Source organism: Bufo gargarizans, chromosome 9 (genome assembly GCF_014858855.1).
Source record: "Bufo gargarizans isolate SCDJY-AF-19 chromosome 9, ASM1485885v1, whole genome shotgun sequence".
Classification (NCBI taxonomy): Eukaryota; Metazoa; Chordata; class Amphibia; order Anura; family Bufonidae; genus Bufo; species Bufo gargarizans.
In genome coordinates this window covers 197,165,682-197,185,559 of record NC_058088.1, presented here as the reverse complement: position 1 = coordinate 197,185,559, position 19,878 = coordinate 197,165,682, and the positions used below count along the sequence as shown (strand labels likewise).

The 19,878-nt window shown below is 46.0% G+C and overlaps 1 protein-coding gene across 2 annotated transcripts in view; it reads left to right on the top strand.

Moving 5' to 3' along the window:
- The window catches only part of COL5A1 (collagen type V alpha 1 chain), a 145,755-nt gene that overhangs the window by 101,336 nt on the left and 24,541 nt on the right, over nucleotides 1–19,878 (top strand). For both annotated transcript variants that reach the window (XM_044305252.1, XM_044305251.1), the window contains exons 27-30: nucleotides 8,223–8,276; nucleotides 14,637–14,681; nucleotides 15,526–15,579; nucleotides 18,655–18,762. In XM_044305252.1, coding sequence (XP_044161187.1) covers nucleotides 8,223–8,276; nucleotides 14,637–14,681; nucleotides 15,526–15,579; nucleotides 18,655–18,762 — 261 coding nt within the window. The remainder of the gene's footprint in view (nucleotides 1–8,222; nucleotides 8,277–14,636; nucleotides 14,682–15,525; nucleotides 15,580–18,654; nucleotides 18,763–19,878) is intronic.

The following is a 19,878-nucleotide window of genomic DNA, read 5'->3' as shown; positions in this document are numbered from 1 at the left end:
AAAATCAGTATTTAGCCCATGTGGTTAACTGTGTAACAGACAAAACTGATCAAAAAGTCATACACACATCAATAAAAATGTTTTCTTGTTTTCAATGTTTTTTTTTATAATAGGTAAATGTGGTATCCCTGTAATTGTACTGACCCAGAGAATGAAGGCAGCAGGTCACATTTACCACTTAGGTAACTCTGTAAAAATGAAACCCATAAACCTATTTCAGAAACATCCATTTGGGATTTTTTTTCCAGTTTCCCACTACATCATATGCAATACTAAATGGTGACATTAGAAAGTACAACCTGCCCCGCAAAAAAAATAAATCAAAGTTATGGCTTCGGGAAAGCAGTGAATAAAACATGGAAAATTGTTGGGTCTTCAAGGGGTTAATTGACTTGGTTTATAAAAGGTATTTTCTGTTCATAGGATAAAACTCTTGGTTTTCCCTTTCATCCTCCATGACGGCATACCATGAGAGATGACCCGGCTCCAACCAGGTAGGGACAGGAAGAATAAATGTGACCCTCCTCCGGCTCCTCCTCAGTGTCTTCCTGTCCCTCCAGGTGGGAGACGGATCTTCCTCATGGCACTTGCTATGAGCCTGTTTCTGGTCTAAGGCAGGCAGAGGCGGTGGATAGAAGAAAATGGACTGCCTTATACACATGAGGGAAGCAGGCAGCACCCGTGCCCTAGTTGGGTATTGAGGTGCTGGTGAGCCCTTCAAGATCCCTGCTCCTTACCTCCCGCTCAGCGTGTCGGGCATGGAGGTCCATGTGTGACCGGACACTCAGGGAGTCCCTCCGGTTGTGTTGTAAGCTCCTCATCGCCATCCGATACCTTCGACACTCACCATGACGCCACCGGAAGTCGGATGCGGTTCACGTGCGTTTCAGGAGGTACTTCCGGACTGTGAAATGCACGCCGAAGGGGCAGAGCTACAATTGGCGCACAAGATCATGGCGGAGGTCTACAGGTAAGAGTATTTAAAGGGGATCAGAGGTAGCTCAGACAAACATGTCTGAGCTAGGTACTGGTCAGATGGGGACCTCACAGGGCCCTAACTATTGTAAGTAAGGAAGTCTTTTTTGGGGGGAATGCCGGTTATGTTACTAATGCTAACCCCTTGTACCTCTGTCCCCCTCTCTTCCTGTATGTATGCAGAGTGATAAGGATGGGGCTCAGAAAGCTAAGTCTACGCCGAAAGCTAAAAAGTGTGTAATATGTTCAGTAAAATTGCCTGATACATATAGTAAAAAAACGCTGAAAAAATTTACCACTAATATGGCAAAAGACCTAGTCCCATCTATTAGGGAAGAACTAAGGGATGTAATTAGGGAAGAGATGAGGTCTGCCCTAGCTGAACATCCTATAGCTTATCCGGGGACAGCTAGCTCAAAACATAGGGATCCCAAAATGAGCGTCTCTAGTTCGGAATCTGCAGATTCTGAACAGAAATCAGATTCAGAGGATCTGGAATCTTTGCATTCATCTGGGTCTGATTCTGAATTCAAAAACGTTCTCTTCTGAAGATACAAAAGAGTTAGTCAAAGCGGTCAGGGCGACTATGGATCTCTCGGATGAGAAAGTCCATAGGTCCGTCCAAGATCAAATGTTTAGTGGACTGGAACAAAAGAAAAAGAGAGTATTTCCGGGTCACAAAAACATGCAGGAATTAGTAAAAAGAGAATGGAAAACTCAGGATAAAAAATTATTTATCCCGAAAACTATGAGACATCGCCTTCCCTTTAGTGAAGAGGATGAGGCCTTGCGAACATCCTGCCCCAAAGTTAACGTGTCTCTGTCAAAATTGGCCAAAGGCGCAAATGCACTTCCATTTGAAGACATGGGGACCCTAAAAGACCCCATGGATAAGAAAGCAGATCAGACTTTAAAAAAGACCTGGAAGGCTTGCGCTGCTCTATTCAAACCTAATCTTGCCGCCATGTCCGTATCTGGATCCTTGAAAAGGTGGTTATTGTAGTTAGAAGCTCTACTAAAAGGAGCTGCTTATGACACACTATAAAAAACTCTGTCCCTTTTGCTTTTAAAAGCAGTGGATTTCTTGTCGGATTCTATGGCAGAGTCAGTCAGAATGGCAGTAAAATCCACTAGACTAGCAGTAGTGGCTAGAAGAGCTATTTGGTTGAAATCTTGGACAGGTGATATCAGTTCCAAGATGAAATTATGTAGTTTACCTTTTCATGGAAACTTGATGTTTGGCCAAGATTTAGAAAGCATTTTAGAAAAGGTTATTTCCTAAGGATAGAAATAAAAGAAAATGTCCTCTTTGAATAGTTAAAAAAAGGGGGTACCTTTTCAGGCAAAAAGATCACTAGGGAAACACACTGGTCCAAAGGAAAAAATCAAAAGAGTGGAAACAGAGGCTTCATGTTTACCCCCAAAAATACAGAATCTTCCAAACTGACGCCAGGTTTCAGGTGGAAGGAAGAAAACGTTTTTCATAAAAGAATAGTAAGAGATCACTGTAAATCCTTGGGTACTAAACATTATTGCAAGATTACGATATTACTTTTCGTCTTCCTCCTCCCTCAAAACGTCTTCAGGGTAACCCCAATTCAAAGATCGGCCTTCTTACAAGAAAGAAGAAGGGATTCGGAATCTCTTGGCTCAAAAAGCTATTATCCTGGTTCCTTTCTCACTACAAAAAAGGGCTATTATTCAACAGTCTTTCCGGTAAAAAAAAAAAAAAAGATAGATCTAATAGATGCATATTACCATATTCCTGTATGCGAGAAAGCTCAGAAATGTCTCCACATAGAGTTATTTTGGGAGAAAACGACATCATTTCCAGTTCCAAGTACTTCTCTTTGGAATCACCTCCGCCCCGAGGGTGAAAGTAATGCTAGAGGTGGTGGCTCACTTAAGAAGGCGGAACATCCTAATCATTCCCTACTAATTGTAGGCGGCTCAAAACAAACACTGGAAAACCATTTGTTCCTAACTTGTCGGACCCTTTATCAGACAGGTTGGATAATAAACTGGAAAAAATCTAATCCTTGCCCATCTCAGAATGTAATGTTTTTAGGGGTCCGTCTAGATTCTACTCCTCAAGAAACATTTCTTCCAACTCAGAAGGTGATGGGGATAAGTGAAAAGGTCTCGAGATTTCAAAATCAATCTGTATGGACAATGAGGGAGGCTACGAAGCTACTGTTCTTTGGCTGTAAAATGGGCACAGCTCCACACTCGGATTCTACTACAGTGGATAGTAGGGTGTTGGAACAGAAGTCAGGAATCGTTACAGGGTGTAGTTCCAATTCCCTTACTAGTATGTCAGTCTGTGCAGTGGTGGAAAAATCCAGAACATCTGATGAGAGGGGTTCCCTGGAATCCAGAACATCTGCTAGTTATTACGACAGATGCAAGCCTTTGGGGATGGGGAGCGCCCTGCTCTTATCTCTCTTTCCAAGGACAATGGTCAGTGACAGCGAGACCCTCTCTTCAAATCAGAGAGAGTTGGCGGCTGTCTGGGACGTTATAAAGGCATTGTCTCATTACATAAAAGGAAAGGACATTCACATAAGGACGGACAACACAACAGTAGTTGCTTCTACCTAAATCATCAAGGAGGAACAAGAAGCTTGGCGCTGAGCCTGTTAACAGAAAAAAGAAAAATCTTGGGCGGAAGTTCACTTAAGATCCCTGTCAGCTATACACCTAAAAGGATCCCTAAACACAAAGGCAGACTTTTTAAGCAGAACTTCACAAAGATCAACAGAATGGAGCCTAGAAAAACAGTTTTTTCTTCAGATCACAGAATTATGGGGGACCCCACAAGTGCTAAATTAGAAACGTTCTTTTCCCTGAAACCCTTTGACGGGGACCTAGGTGTGGACGCGTTGTCCCAGCCCACTCTACAAGATCTATTTCAGCATCCTGGGCTGAGAAGGCGAGCGCTTCATTAGAACAAATCTGTAGGGCAGCAACGTGGTCAAGCCCTCATACAGTTATTAAAAATTATAGGGTGGATACTAGGGCTAGTCAGGAGCTCGCCTTTGGTAGAAAGGAAGGCCATATTCCCTCCCTAAACAAGAAAAATGAATCTCGTGGTATGCCGTCATGGAGGATGAAAGGGAAAAACCTAATTACTTACCGGTAATTCCCTTTTCATGAATCCTCCATGACAGCATAGGTCCCACTTATATATATATAATATAACTATGTGATCGTAGATAGGTGGAGGTGCGTGTCGGTGTGAATGAAAAGCAAATTTATTTATATACATATATGAGGGAAAGACTGTCGGTCCAGAAAGACACTGAGGAGGAGCCGGAGGAGGGTAATTTATTCTTCCTGTCCCTACCTGGTTGGAGGTGGGTCATCTCTCATGGTATGCCGTCATGGAGGATTCATGAAAAGGGAATTATCGGTAAGTAATTTGGTTTTCTTTTTGATTTTCCCATCTTTATGTGGCACTGGTGCTCCTGGTGACCCACTTTTTTTCCCCTCACTATAGAGATGAACTGCTGTTTCCCAGTTTGGTCACCAGGTGGCAGTGCCGTTCTGCTTCCATAGCCTGTTACCTTCCCTTCTGCTGATACAATATACCATACTTTTGCCCTTGATGTGGCTTAGAAAGAGTTAATTAACTTTCCACCCCATTAAAGGAATTAAGAAAATGAAAATACTGAAATATTACTTTATAATTAATATATTATGTATCTATTTTATGCACTTATATAGCGGTACTATATTCCGCAGCACTTTACAGACATTAGCATCCAACTGTCCCCAGTGGGGCTCACAATCTAAGGTCTCTATCAGTCTGTCTTTGGAGTGTGGGAGGAAACCGGAGAACCAGCAGGAAACCCACGCTAACACGGGGAGAACATACAAACTCCATGCAGATGTTGTTCTTGGTTGGATTCGATCCTAGGACCCCAGCGCTGCTAGGCACCAGTGCTAACCACTGAGCCACCGTGCTGCCCAAATACCTTTCATTATTTATAATGCCTCTATTTGTTGGGGGAGCAATCATCAGGGGAAACAAAATGGCTGCCGTCCTATTAGTTCACACAAAACCTGTCCTTATCACACAGCAGGACAAGTTGCTTCACAGCACTGAGGTAAAGAGCTGCCTCAGCCTCCTCTCTGCTTGTCAGGGATTATGATCCTGAATACAAATGATAAGAACTTTAGCTGAATCTCCAGGGAGTTTAGTTCATGAAGAGACATGAAGTACAGAGAGGACGGACAGGACAGACTGTGGTAATGGAGACTGCACACAAGAGCTGCTGCTCGTCATCCACACCTCACCCTCCTCTCATGTCTCCTCATCTCCATTCACCTGTATCAGGATCCTGACTAGTAGAGCAGAGAGGAGGCTGAGGCAGCTCTATGGCTCAGTGCTGTGAGGTAACTTGTCCTGCTGTGCGATTAGGACAGGCTTTGTGTGTACTGATAGGACGGCGGCCATTTTGTTTCCCCTGATGATTGCTCCCCCGACAAAGAGAGCGATTCTAAATAATGAACGGTATTTGGGAATATATTTAGTATAAAGTGACATTTAAGTATTTCCATTTTCTTAATTCCTGGAGAATCCCTTTAACATAGGTTATTTCTTTAGCGGTGACGCCCCCTGATGCCACTGACATTTTAGTTGGAAGCTTTTCTTGTCACGATTAGTGTCCTGTAAATTGCCGATGATTTTGTGCAGTGTGAGGTGTGAATTAGAAGACGTGAGGAATTTAGCTTCGCCCTAGAAGGTTATAGCAGTGAGGCACATCCTCGCCTTCCCTCCATGACTTCTGCTGAGCTCGTGACCCTGCGTCCTCCCCAGGTCTCCGGTCATATCATTCTCTATGCCTGGTCCTTACCTATATGTAGCAGAGCTCTCTCGGTTCTCTCCTCTGAGTTTTGTGGTTAATGATCAGTAACTTATTACCTGCCTCGGGTTAAAAGCAATAAAATACTAGAAATTTACATAAATCTTCTATTTCCTGTATCCTCTTCCGTGTCGTTCCTACCTATGACAGGCCTATCAACCATAAAATATTACAAATTAAAATGTGGTATAAAATATATTTTTTCCACCCTGTGGGCACTAAAGCAAAGTGAATTCATTTTAAAAATAGGAATTGCACCCCAGGCCGAATCTGACAGCTTGTATGTCATTAGACCGTGCTCAGGGATGAGTGACAGGTTACTCTCTGCAGAAGGAGGCGATCATCCAGGTGACCTACAAAGAAGATATTCCCAGCAGTGATGGGATGTCCTGCATGGTGGATAGCATACCCCTGTGGTGAAGCCGCCGCTCACTGCTTCCCTTCTGGAGTGCATTGCAATTAAATTCACTGCACCCAGCACTGTTCATCCTGAGCTGCCCTGTACACGGATAGACTGACGCATTAGCAGGGCAGTAGTGGAGCGGGATGGTGCCAGTGAATGCGTCATTCAGGGTGAGTAGCAGTCCCTATAGGGATGATAATGGCAGCCACTAGCAGTTGCTTCCAAGAGTCTCTTCTTATGTAAAGTACAGAGAGGACTAAGCTGTGGAAAGACTGGACCCCAGGGGACGACTCTGCAGGTACTCGCGTTCTGCAGCGTACGTACAGATGCTTTAGGGTTAGGACCTGTAGCCTGACGGAGCGGCCGCAAAACTATCTGACTGAAAAAACTGTCCCCACCGTGACTCCCTCAGCGCCACCCTGTGTACCCCATCTTATCCCTACACTGATTGTCAAAGTGTCTTCTGCAAGGGGCTGGATTTGAAGTCATAGCGGTATGCTCACACGTGGAGGATATGCTGCAGATTTTCTGTTGCAAATGTTGTAGCAACTCTTGGCGTAGAAAATTACAGCAGTTAGGCCCCTTTCACACGAGCGTGTCGGATTAGGTCCGGTGCGTTCAGGATGCGTCAGTGAAACTCGCACTATTTTGCAAGCAAGTTCAGTCAGTTTTGTCTGTGATTGCGTTCAGTTTTTCCCGCGCGGGTGCAATGCGTTTTTCACACGCATTATGAAAACTGAACATAACTTAACAACCATCCGTGAAAAACGCATCGCACCCACACTTGCTTCCAGATGCAATGCGTTTTTCACGCAGCCCCATTCACTTCAATGGGGCCAGGGCTGCGTGAAAAACGCTGAGTATAGAACATGCTGGGATTTTCAAGCAATGCGTGAAAAACAACGCTCATGTACACAGACCCATTGAAATGAATGGGTCAGGATTCAGTGCGGATGCAATGCGTTCACGTCGCGCATCGTACCCGCGTGGAAAACTCACTCGTGTGAAAAGGGCCTTACAGTTCTGCACGTAAAACACACAGGATTTGGAATGGATTAGTCACGATCCGCCCGACACACTATAATGTGTATTCACATTAAATGCTGCTGGTGATTTTTTGCACCTGTAAAAACCACCGCAAAACCGTGAGCGGGGTCTTCACCATGTACCGGGCACAGGAACCCTTTCAGTGCCGGTACTGGATATCTGAGGTCGGATCTGTTTACAGTGTGACGCGCTGTAATAAACCGTCTATACCGTGCAGTGTGAACTCTGGTCTCCGCAGCGTATGGGGGGGCGGCCTGCCGTCAGGGGTGTGAGCTCTGATCTGTTATTTTACATGTTCCTTTCTATCAATGTGCAGAGGGAACGATCTCTCACGTATACATATTCAGCAGGATCGGCCGGGTCCGCCATAATCCGTGGTGGAAGCAACGCTTCCCATGCAGCATCTGTCTCTCGGTTGCCAGGCAACAGCACAGAAACTTAATTCAAAGTTTAAACACCGATGAGAGCGGTTGGAAAAACAAAGCCGGCGAGCAGTAAATACGGCTCCTCCACCGTCGGGCACAGTCCTGACCAGTAGCAGCGGGCGCCGGCCTTCCATTTACTGTGATCGGAGTTGTAGTTCACGCTGCATTGTGTAAGGATAATGAGGACTCTTACTGTCAGTGCAGACAGTCCGGCAGAGAACTGCAGTATCATAAATCCAGAAGCAGCCGTCTGATAATCCAGACTATATTGTAATCTGGACTTTATCAGGTCCCGTTAATGGCAGATTATAGAAATATCAATGCACCCAGATGACCCGATTCTTACAAATAAGACTTTATCTTATGTATGTGGAATGACGGCGTTATAATGGCGGTGGAGTGGAGGAGGGTTCACATACTTTCTACCTACTTGTGTATATCCGCTATGGTGATAATTGTCTATTTCTTTCTTGCTGATCTAAGCTTCTCTTCTTTCCCCGTCAGGGACCTGCTGGACCTCAAGGGACAATTGGGTATCCGGGACCACGTGGTGTCAAGGTAGGTACCACACAGGAAGCTGTGACCTTGCGGTGCGACAGGATAGCGCATGCGCAGCAGGGCCGCACGCAGCCTTACTGCTCCCTACATGGTATATGCTGCACACAGGGAAATCTCTGACAGCTGGTGCTCAGACGATATGGCAGCCATGATATTTAAAGGAAAACTCCATCCTAGACGGTGAGCTCCGCTCACAGAGTTAGTCGTTCTGTATGAAGCAGCCACCGGGGTTTGTTGCGGGTATTGGGGGGTATGTGGGGACCCTCAGTAATGCAATAAACGTCTCTATTGTAAAGGGGACAAAAGCCGGGGCCTTCGCATATGACACTGCACATACCCAGCTGTATGTCCTGCTCTATCAGAAGGCAGGAGCCGTTTCCCATGTGTTCCTTTCACCAAGCAGGCCTTTAGAGTCCGCATATCCTGGGGTCCCCCCACAGACACGGCTTGTAGTCTGTACTTGGCCTATAAAGAATAGATTGTACGTTCCACAGAGCTGCACGCTGCGCCATGGATGTGTCTGTCTAAAATGAGGCAGACCTTTTACCCTGGATTCTGGGAAAGCTGGGTGACAATGGGACCTGTAATGGCAGCCATTTTAGTTGTCCTAGGAACATGTAATCTGACAGCTTGATGAATGAGGACGACTCGAGGACTTGTATTTTCTGGGCTCGTAAATGGTAAGAGCTTTGGAACTCTGGCAGCCTATGGGTTAACCCTGGTGCGGGATCGGCACAGGAAGCCGTTTGCCGATCCTATTGGCTGAGCCGAGCTTTTCTCCATTAGGGAACATTAAGAGTGTGAAGTGCAGAAGATCTGGCTTTAGAGCCGTCATTAAACTAATTGAATTATTCTGCATTGCTACAGAGAAGGGGCGCAGAATGGCAGAAGCGCTCCTCCAAAGTGTCATAATTAGATCTGCTAAAGTGGAGATGGATGGTGTTCTGCAGCGCTAATGGGGGCCATTCACCACTTCATGTATTTATTTCCCTCGCAGTGTCGGAGAAGCCATTTACTGTCATTACACACTATAAGCTCATCCACCACCTCAATCAAAGCCGCCGAGTCCCGGCATCAGGCTGGTGGAAACAGAGCAGGGAAGGCTGGAAGTGGTACTGTGCACTGTCCGTGTACAGAGAGGGAAGTGGTACTGTGCACTGTCCGTATACAGAGAGGGAAGTGGTACTGTGCACTGGCCGTATACAGAGAGAGAAGTGGTACTGTGCACTGTCCGTATACAGAGAGAAGTGGTACTGTGCACTGTCCGTATACAGAGAGAGAAGTGGTACTGTGCACTGTCCGTATACAGAGAGAGAAGTGGTACTGTGCACTGTCCGTATACAGAGAGAGAAGTGGTACTGTGCACTGTCCGTATACAGAGAGAAGTGGTAATGTGCACTGTCCGTATACAGAGAGAAGTGGTACTGTGCACTGTCCGTATACAGAGAGAGAAGTGGTACTGTGCACTGTCCGTATACAGAGAGAGAAGTCGTACTGTGCACTGTCCGTATACAGAGAGGGAAGTGGTACTGTGCACTGTCCGTATACAGAGAGGGAAGTGGTACTGTGCACTGTCCGTATACAGAGACAAGTGGTACTGTGCACTGTCCGTATACAGAGACAAGTGGTACTGTGCACTGTCCGTATACAGAGACAAGTGGTACTGTGCACTGTCCGTATACAGAGAGAGAAGTGGTAATGTGCACTGTCCGTATACAGAGAGAGAAGTGGTACTGTGCACTGTCCGTATACAGAGAGAGAAGTGGTACTGTGCACTGTCCGTATACAGAGAGGGAAGTGGTACTGTGCACTGTCCGTATACAGAGAGAGAAGTGGTACTGTGCACTGTCCGTATACAGAGAGAGAAGTCGTACTGTGCACTGTCCGTATACAGAGAGAGAAGTCGTACTGTGCACTGTCCATATACAGAGAGAAGTGGTACTGTGCATTGTCCGTATACAGAGAGAGAAGTCGTACTGTGCACTGTCCGTATACAGAGAGAGAAGTGGTACTGTGCACTGTCCATATACAGAGAGAAGTGGTACTGTGCACTGTCCATATACAGAGAGAGAAGTGGTACTGTGCACTGTCCATATACAGAGAGAAGTAGTACTGTGCACTGTCCGTATACAGAGAGAGAAGTGGTACTGTGCACTGTCCGTATACAGAGAGGGAAGTGGTACTGTGCACTGTCCGTATACAGAGAGAGAAGTGGTACTGTGCACTGTCCGTATACAGAGAGAGAAGTCGTACTGTGCACTGTCCGTATACAGAGAGAGAAGTCGTACTGTGCACTGTCCATATACAGAGAGAAGTGGTACTGTGCACTGTCCGTATACAGAGAGAGAAGTGGTACTGTGCACTGTCCGTATACAGAGAGAGAAGTGGTACTGTGCACTGTCCGTATACAGAGAGAGAAGTGGTACTGTGCACTGTCCGTATACAGAGAGAAGTGGTACTGTGCACTGTCCGTATACAGAGAGGGAAGTGGTACTGTGCACTGTCCGTATACAGAGAGAGAAGTGGTACTGTGCACTGTCCGTATACAGAGAGAAGTGGTACTGTGCACTGTCCGTATACAGAGAGAAGTGGTACTGTGCACTGTCCATATACAGAGAGAAGTGGTACTGTGCACTGTCCGTATACAGAGAGAGAAGTGGTACTGTGCACTGTCCGTATACAGAGAGAGAAGTGGTACTGTGCACTGTCCGTATACAGAGAGAGAAGTGGTACTGTGCACTGTCCGTATACAGAGAGAGAAGTGGTACTGTGCACTGTCCGTATACAGAGAGAGAAGTGGTACTGTGCACTGTCCGTATACAGAGAGAAGTGGTACTGTGCACTGTCCGTATACAGAGACAAGTGGTACTGTGCACTGTCCGTATACAGAGAGAGAAGTGGTAATGTGCACTGTCCGTATACAGAGAGAGAAGTCGTACTGTGCACTGTCCGTATACAGAGAGAGAAGTGGTACTGTGCACTGTCCGTATACAGAGAGAGAAGTGGTACTGTGCACTGTCCGTATACAGAGAGAAGTGGTACTGTGCACTGTCCGTATACAGAGACAAGTGGTACTGTGCACTGTCCGTATACAGAGAGAGAAGTGGTAATGTGCACTGTCCGTATACAGAGAGAGAAGTCGTACTGTGCACTGTCCGTATACAGAGAGAGAAGTCGTACTGTGCACTGTCCATATACAGAGAGAAGTGGTACTGTGCACTGTCCGTATACAGAGAGAGAAGTGGTACTGTGCACTGTCCATATACAGAGAGAGAAGTGGTACTGTGCACTGTCCATATACAGAGAGAGAAGTGGTACTGTGCACTGGCCATATACAGAGAGAGAAGTGGTACTGTGCACTGTCCATATACAGAGAGAAGTGGTACTGTGCACTGTCCATATACAGAGAGAAGTGGTACTGTGCACTGTCCATATACAGAGAGAAGTGGTACTGTGCACTGTCCGTATACAGAGAGAGAAGTGGTACTGTGCACTGTCCATATACAGAGAGAAGTGGTACTGTGCACTGTCCGTATACAGAGAGAGAAGTGGTACTGTGCACTGTCCATATACAGAGAGAGAAGTGGTACTGTGCACTGTCCATATACAGAGAGAGAAGTGGTACTGTGCACTGGCCATATACAGAGAGAGAAGTGGTACTGTGCACTGTCCATATACAGAGAGAAGTGGAACTGTGCACTGTCCATATACAGAGAGAATAGGTACTGTGAACTGTCCATATACAGAGAGAAGTGGTACTGTGCACTGTCCGTATACAGAGAGAGAAGTCGTACTGTGCACTGTCCATATACAGAGAGAAGTGGTACTGTGCACTGTCCATATACAGAGAGAAGTGGTACTGTGCACTGTCCGTATACAGAGAGAGAAGTGGTACTGTGCACTGTCCGTATACAGAGAGAGAAGTCGTACTGTGCACTGTCCATATACAGAGAGAAGTCGTACTGTGCACTGTCCATATACAGAGAGAAGTGGTACTGTGCACTGTCCGTATACAGAGAGAGAAGTGGTAATGTGCACTGTCCGTATACAGAGAGAGAAGTGGTACTGTGCACTGTCCGTATACAGAGAGAGAAGTGGTACTGTGCACTGTCCGTATACAGAGAGAAGTGGTACTGTGCACTGTCCGTATACAGAGAGAGAAGTCGTACTGTGCACTGTCCATATACAGAGAGAAGTCGTACTGTGCACTGGCCATATACAGAGAGAGAAGTGGTACTGTGCACTGTTCATATACAGAGAGAGAAGTGGTACTGTGCACTGGCCATATACAGAGAGAGAAGTGGTACTGTGCACTGTCCATATACAGAGAGAAGTGGTAATGTGCACTGTCCGTATACAGAGAGAGAAGTGGTAATGTGCACTGTCCGTATACAGAGAGAGAAGTGGTAATGTGCACTGTCCGTATACAGAGAGAGAAGTGGTACTGTGCACTGGCCATATACAGAGTGAGAAGTGGTACTGTGCACTGGCCATATAAAGAGAGAGAAGTGGTACTGTGCACTGGCCATATACAGAGAGAGAAGTGGTACTGTGCACTGGCCATATACAGAGAGAGAAGTGGTACTGTGCACTGTCCATATACAGAGAGAGAAGTGGTACTGTGCACTGGCCATATACAGAGAGAGAAGTTTTACTGTGCACTGTCCATATACAGAGAGAGAAGTGGTACTGTGCACTGTCCATACACAGAGAGAAGTGGTACTGTGCACTGTCCATATACAGAGAGAAGTGGTACTGTGCACTGGCCATATACAGAGAGAGAAGTGGTACTGTGTGCACTGTCCGTATACAGAGAGAGAAGTGGTACTGTGCACTGTCCATATACAGAGAGAAGTGGTACTGTGCACTGTCCATATACAGAGAGAGAAGGGGTACTGTGCACTGTCCATATACAGAGAGAGAAGTGGTACTGTGCACTGTCCGTATACAGAGAGAGAGAAGGGGTACTGTGCACTGGCCATATACACAGAGAGAAGTGGTACTGTGCACTGGCCATATACAGAGAGAAGTGGTACTGTGCACTGTCCGTATACAGAGAGAGAAGTGGTACTGTGCACTGTCCGTATACAGAGAGAGAAGTGCACTGGCCATATACAGAGAGAGAAGTGGTACTGTGCACTGTCCATATACAGAGAGAAGTGGTACTGTGCACTGGCCGTATACAGAGAGAGAAGTGGTAATGTGCACTGTCCGTATACAGAGAGAGAAGTGGTACTGTGCACTGGCCATATACAGAGAGAGAAGTGGTACTGTGCACTGTCCGTATACAGAGAGAGAAGTGGTACTGTGCACTGGTCATATACAGAGAGAGAAGTGGTACTGTGCACTGTCCGTATACAGAGAGAGAAGTGGTACTGTGCACTGGTCATATACAGAGAGAGAAGTGGTACTGTGCACTGGCCATATACAGAGAGAGAAGTGGTACTGTGCACTGGCCATATACAGAGAGAGAAGTGGTACTGTGCACTGTCCGTATACAGAGAGAGAAGTGGTACTGTGCACTGGCCATATACAGAGAGAGAAGTGGTACTGTGCACTGGCCATATACAGAGAGAGAAGTGGTACTGTGCACTGTCCGTATACAGAGAGAGAAGTGGTACTGTGCACTGGCCATATACAGAGAGAGAAGTGGTACTGTGCACTGTCCATATACAGAGAGAGAAGTGGTACTGTGTGCACTGTCCATATACAGAGAGAGAGAAGTGGTACTGTGCACTGGCCATATACAGAGAGAGAAGTGGTTCTGTGCACTGTCCATATACAGAGAGAGAAGTGGTACTGTGCACTGTCCATATACAGAGAGAGAAGTGGTACTGTGCACTGGCCATATACAGAGAGAGAAGTAGTTCTGTGCACTGTCCATATACAGAGAGAGAAGTGGTACTGTGCACTGTCCATATACAGAGAGAGAAGTGGTACTGTGCACTGTCCATATACAGAGAGAGAAGTGGTACTGTGCACTGGCCATATACAGAGAGAGAAGTGGTACTGTGCACTGGCCATATACAGAGAGAGAAGTGGTACTGTGCACTGTCCATATACAGAGAGAGAAGTGGTACTGTGTGCACTGTCCATACACATAGTATATATAAGCTTTTTTTTTTTTTTTTTTTTTTTTAATATACTTCAAAGCAACTTTATTCCCAGTTATTCTGTGACGCAGCGGTGGTACAGTAAGAGTTTCACCATTTTTTGGGGACAGTAGTTTTTGTAGCCACCAGGGGGCAGAGTGATGCGGACAGGCCTGTGGTCTTGGGGGATCATAGACCACTAGCGCTGACCCTGGGAGCTCCGCCACTATTATATGTTCTGTGTACTGAGCGCTCTGTCTCTTTTCAGGGAGCTGATGGAATCCGGGGTTTGAAGGGAACAAAGGGAGAGAAGGTAAGTGGGCGCTAGGTGACCCCCGCCTCCTGGGGCTGCCAATGACTGTGAGTAACTGAGGTGAACAACCAGATGAAATCACAAATTTATGAAGAAAAAGTGTCAAAATAATCCATGGCTGCTCACGAGGGGGCGTGGCTTAGTGGGAGGGGCACCATATATACAATGGGCGTGGCTTGGTGGGAGGGGCAGAATATATAAAAGGGGTGTGGCTTAAAATGTGTCTGAGATTTGGCATAAAATTCTTTTGCAAACTAAGCCGACCAATAGGAGGGTATAAGGTGAGACAAGCGTCTGAGCGGCGGGATAAACCGGTGCAAAAATAACCGAAAGGCCTTTACTGACTGTCTCTGCTTGCTGTCAGTGAATGGGACTATTACTTTGATACAGAGGCTGATGGTGTAGTACTAGTGCAGGGCTCACTTCTCCCGTCTCTGGATGTAAATACGAATGCTCTTATTCACTGACAGCAATATCTTCCCTGTGCACAGTAATAAGGCGACACCTCTGCTGCACTTGCTGGGTGGCCCCTCTGTATCGACCTGGCACAGCAATTCACACCTCTCATCCTCCACTTGCCGAGCCTCCGGGGCCCCTGGCCCCTCGAACATCTCTATTAATAGACTCCATTCAGTGCTGAAGGAACTTATCTCCCCTGGCAACAGCCCATGCATTTCATTAGACTTCCCAATCGCTTCCAGGCTGGTTGCCACTCTCCATCGGTGCCCTGGGACCGGCGGGCACATCATTAACCAGTGCACTGCCGGATACGGCTGCAGCACATTGCACCAGAGCTCACCGCTCTGCATTTGGTAATTCTGCTTCTGTTTATCTCTGTATTTAGGGTGAAGACGGCTTCCCAGGATTTAAGGGAGACATGGGGCCCAAAGGAGACCGAGTAAGAACCTCTGTTTTATTGTTTAGCATTTCTTAGATCCTGATCTGTATAATCATCTGAAAGATGGGGGTTACTCTATCCAGTCTGCAGAGGAGCCCGGTGGTGGTTATAGTCCATGTATGAATGTAATTAGGTGCTGCCACTTACCTGTGTGGCTGATACAGCGCCCTATAGAAGATATTAATATGTCATTTACTGTACGTGTATTATTCATATAGTTTAAATACCGAGACCCCACATGTACACAGAGGGGCAGGACAGCGCTCACATGGTAGAGAGGGGATTTATCAGTGTGCGTGTCAGTGACCCCACAAGAAAGCATGTCCACAACACGGCCACGGAAGTCAATGCACATCTCCTGTATATTGATTGCCATGTGCCATGTGGCGGTTGTAAAGCAGCAGCTAAGGGGTGTGGGGGCGGCATCCCACAAAGAGGCGCAATGCAGCCAAAAGCCCCATGTCTGCACAGTTTACAAATGAATTTCTGAGGCTGATTGTTAAAAGGGTTGTCTGTTAAAGGGGTCCTCTCACTTCAGCAATGCATGTAGATGCAGTTAATAGAAGGCATTTACTAATGTATTGTGATTCTCCATATTGCTTTCTTTGCATTCATTCATTTTCCCCTTACATTATACACTGCTTGTTTCCATGGTTACAGCCACCCTGTAATCCATCAGTGGTGGTCGTGCTTGCACACTATAGAAAGAAGTGCCGGCTTCTCCGGTAGCCGGGATCGCTTTTAGGCCGGTTCCTTTTCCTATAGTGTGGAAGCATGACCACCACTGCTGGATTGCAGGGTGGTCATAACCATGGAAACGAGCCGTGTATAATGTGATGTAAAATTAATGAAGCCAGCAAAGGAAGCAATATGGAGAATCACAATACATCATTTAGTGCCTTGTATTAACTCTCACTACGTGAGAAATGCCATCTGCTGAGGTGAGAAGACCCCTTTACTAGCCGCAGTTCGGCCACACAGCAGCCATGACTTGGGGCACCAACCTTATGGCAGAACATTTACACCACTCCGATTGAGGTGAAGTGGCGGAATCAGGACCGGGGTGGATAGTCAGGCAAACATTCTTGTCACAGCCTATGGAGCAAGTCGCACCTGTGCTCCAGCAAAACTTACCGGTAGCTTTAAAGATATTTCCCCAGCATGCACCGAGGGTCCAACCTTAAGGCCCCTTTCACGTGGGCGAGTTTTCAGCGTGGTGAAACCCGCACTGAATCCGGACCCATTCACTTCAATAGGGCTGTGCAGATGAGCGGTGATTTTCACGCATCACTTGTGTGTTGTGTGAAAATCGCAGCATGCTCTATATTGTGCGTTTTTCAGGCAACGCTGGCCCCATAGAAATGAATGGGGATGCTTCAGTGAAGAAGTCCCGGTTCGGGTCTGGGTACCACATTCCGTTTTTTCTCACGCGTGTGCAAAATGCATTGCACTCGCGCAGAAAAAACTGAACATCGGAACACAATCACAGTCAAAACTGACTGCAATTGCGTGCCTACTCACGCGGTTTTCCCGCAATGCACACGCGACGCATCCGGAGCAAATCCAGGACGCCCATGTGAAAGAGGCCTAAGACACAAAATGGATCTTCCAGAACCCTTCACCTTAGGCTCCATTCACACGTCCGCAAATTGCTGAACTGATGCGGACCCATTCATTCTCTATGGGGACGGAATGGATGCGGAAAGCACACTATGCATAAATATGCATTTCTATGGGGGTGTGAATGGACCCTTATACCTACAAAGCGATAATTACAGGCAGCGTGTCGGTGTCAGCCTTGATTAGGCGCGTTCCGTGGCATCGGATAGTAATGATCACACTTTGTTTTAATTGCTACGAGAACGCAGGGTTTGGCTCCGCTCATCCAGCGTTAAAGGTAGAATCAATATGTTCATTAACTGATAACCTGCCGTAACCTGTGCACTGCATGAAGATGGTAATTGACTTGGCTGAATCAATGGGAATATCTGGCGACTCACTTCTACAATTAATTATTTGGTATATTAATTGTGCTCCGAGGTTCTGGAAAAGGCAAAATATAGATGTCATTAATGTCCTGTTTAAAGAGCTTGTGATGCACAGCAGTAACTACAGTTTTGGTCATATTGTGGGATCAGGACGCCTGTCTGGTTATAAATGGAAGATTGTTCCGGAAAAGTTGCAGAAGTGGGAGAATAAGGCCTGATTCAGGCGGCCAGGGAGCCGCACACGGACCCCTAGAAGTCAGTTGTGCAATTCACACCTCTTTTTTTGCACACAACCCCTCAGGGCATGCAGACAGCGGTCTATGGTGGTGACCGAGCCCATGTCTCAGGCAGATCTTTAATATGGCCATATCAGGGGTGGCTGAAAACTGGACAGAAAGTATCAAGAGCAGATAGGACTTCTCTTTTATGAATTCACTCCTGGTTTTGGCTCCCAAAACTGCATCAGGAAATCAGACCTTGTGCAGGTAGCGTAAGCGTGTAGTCACACATGACAAAATCTGTTCCATGTATCTAAATGGGTTCGTTTCTGCAGCAGGTGCTTGGATTTCTGAAAATACCATTCAGATAACAGGACTGCAGCCTCAGACCTCTCGTACACTCGTAATACTGCACCCATGGAAGTCCTTTCATGCCCCATGTACCATAAGACTCCATATCACAGAGCTTGGACTTTAGACCATCTGTGCAATACTGTGCTGTACATAGGCACCATATGGCGGCACACATTTGCCTCCGTACATATAATAAATTCAGATTATTCAAGGAGTTCACAGGCAGAAATAAGTGAAGTTATAGAGAATTTCTAGTGTGTTTTGGATTTCTCTGCATTAGTGGAACCTAATAGGTTCATGAATATTAGATATTCTGGATTACTGGACGGTCATATATAAAACTGGTCCGATACTGATATCGGTGATCGGATCTTGTGAAATCCATCATCACCATGAAGTTCTGTGAACAAGTGCAAGAACATGAACGTTTCAGGATTATCAGACACAATGTTAATGGAATCTCAATGTATATCCGTCAAGGTTCCTGTCTCTTATGTATCTTTATGTATCTACAGGGTGAATTAGGACCTTTTGGTCCCAGAGGTGAAGATGGTCCAGAAGGTCCAAAGGGAAGAGGTGGTCCATCTGGAGAGAACGGTCCTCTTGGTCCTGCTGGGGAGAAGGTACGTTGTTATAATCAAAGCTGTCACTGGAATATCGGCAGAGAGAGTCATCGCTGCAGAGATGTCCTCCTAAGGCCCTGTTCACATTCAGAGAGGTCTCTGCGGATATTGGGGCAGTTTTTGCAGCCTGTCCTGTTCATACTTCCTCCCCTTCAAACCTTCTTCTACATGAGCAGTGTCGGGGAATGAGATGACGTCTTCTTAATAATTACATGTACATGGATCCTGGTGAGGAGCACTTACCGCATCATTAAAAATGTCTCCCTCCCATGTGATGTCCAGAGCAGAACTCAGACTCAAGGAGAAGTGCTGACATGGTAACTGGCTCCAGCCCTCGGCACATATTCCTAGAAGCTATAGTATAATGAGGGAAACTTCACAGAACAAACTCCTTCCCTGTGAATGCTCACCACTCCACATGGCATAGAATAGAGTGGTTTATTTACCCCATGTAAACTGTCAGGTCCTGCGGCCTATCCCTGATATAGACAAAGGCCAACCCTGTACTTTTTTAATTTTTTTTAATATATCTTTTTATTGAAGTTTTCAATTATAATCAAAACCTTTGACTTTTTTTACAAGTCTTTTCAGAATTGTAGTCCCTTGTTTTTTTTTGTCAAATACATACAGTACATACAAATTAAAGGTATAACAAGTTCTAAAACAAAAAATATACAATATTAATATTAAGGAACAAGTGTAATAAATGTATTGTAACATTTGTGTATTATTTATATACTTATATACATGTTTTATAAATGTTATTTTATAGATGTTCTAAATATTTACTGTACTCTTAGTGTCATTATCCTGTACCCCGAGTGTCAGCGTCATTATCCTGTACCCCGAGTGTCAGCGTCATTATCCTGTACCCCGAGTGTCAGCGTCATTATCCTGTACCCCGAGTGTCAGCGTCATTATCCTGTACCCCGAGTGTCAGCGTCATTATCCTGTACCCCGAGTGTCAGCGTTATTATCCTGTACCCCGAGTGTCAGCGTTATTATCCTGTACCCCGAGTGTCAGCGTTATTATCCTGTACCCCGAGTGTCAGCGTCATTATCCTGTACCCCGAGTGTCAGCGTCATTATCCTGTACCCCGAGTGTCAGCGTCATTA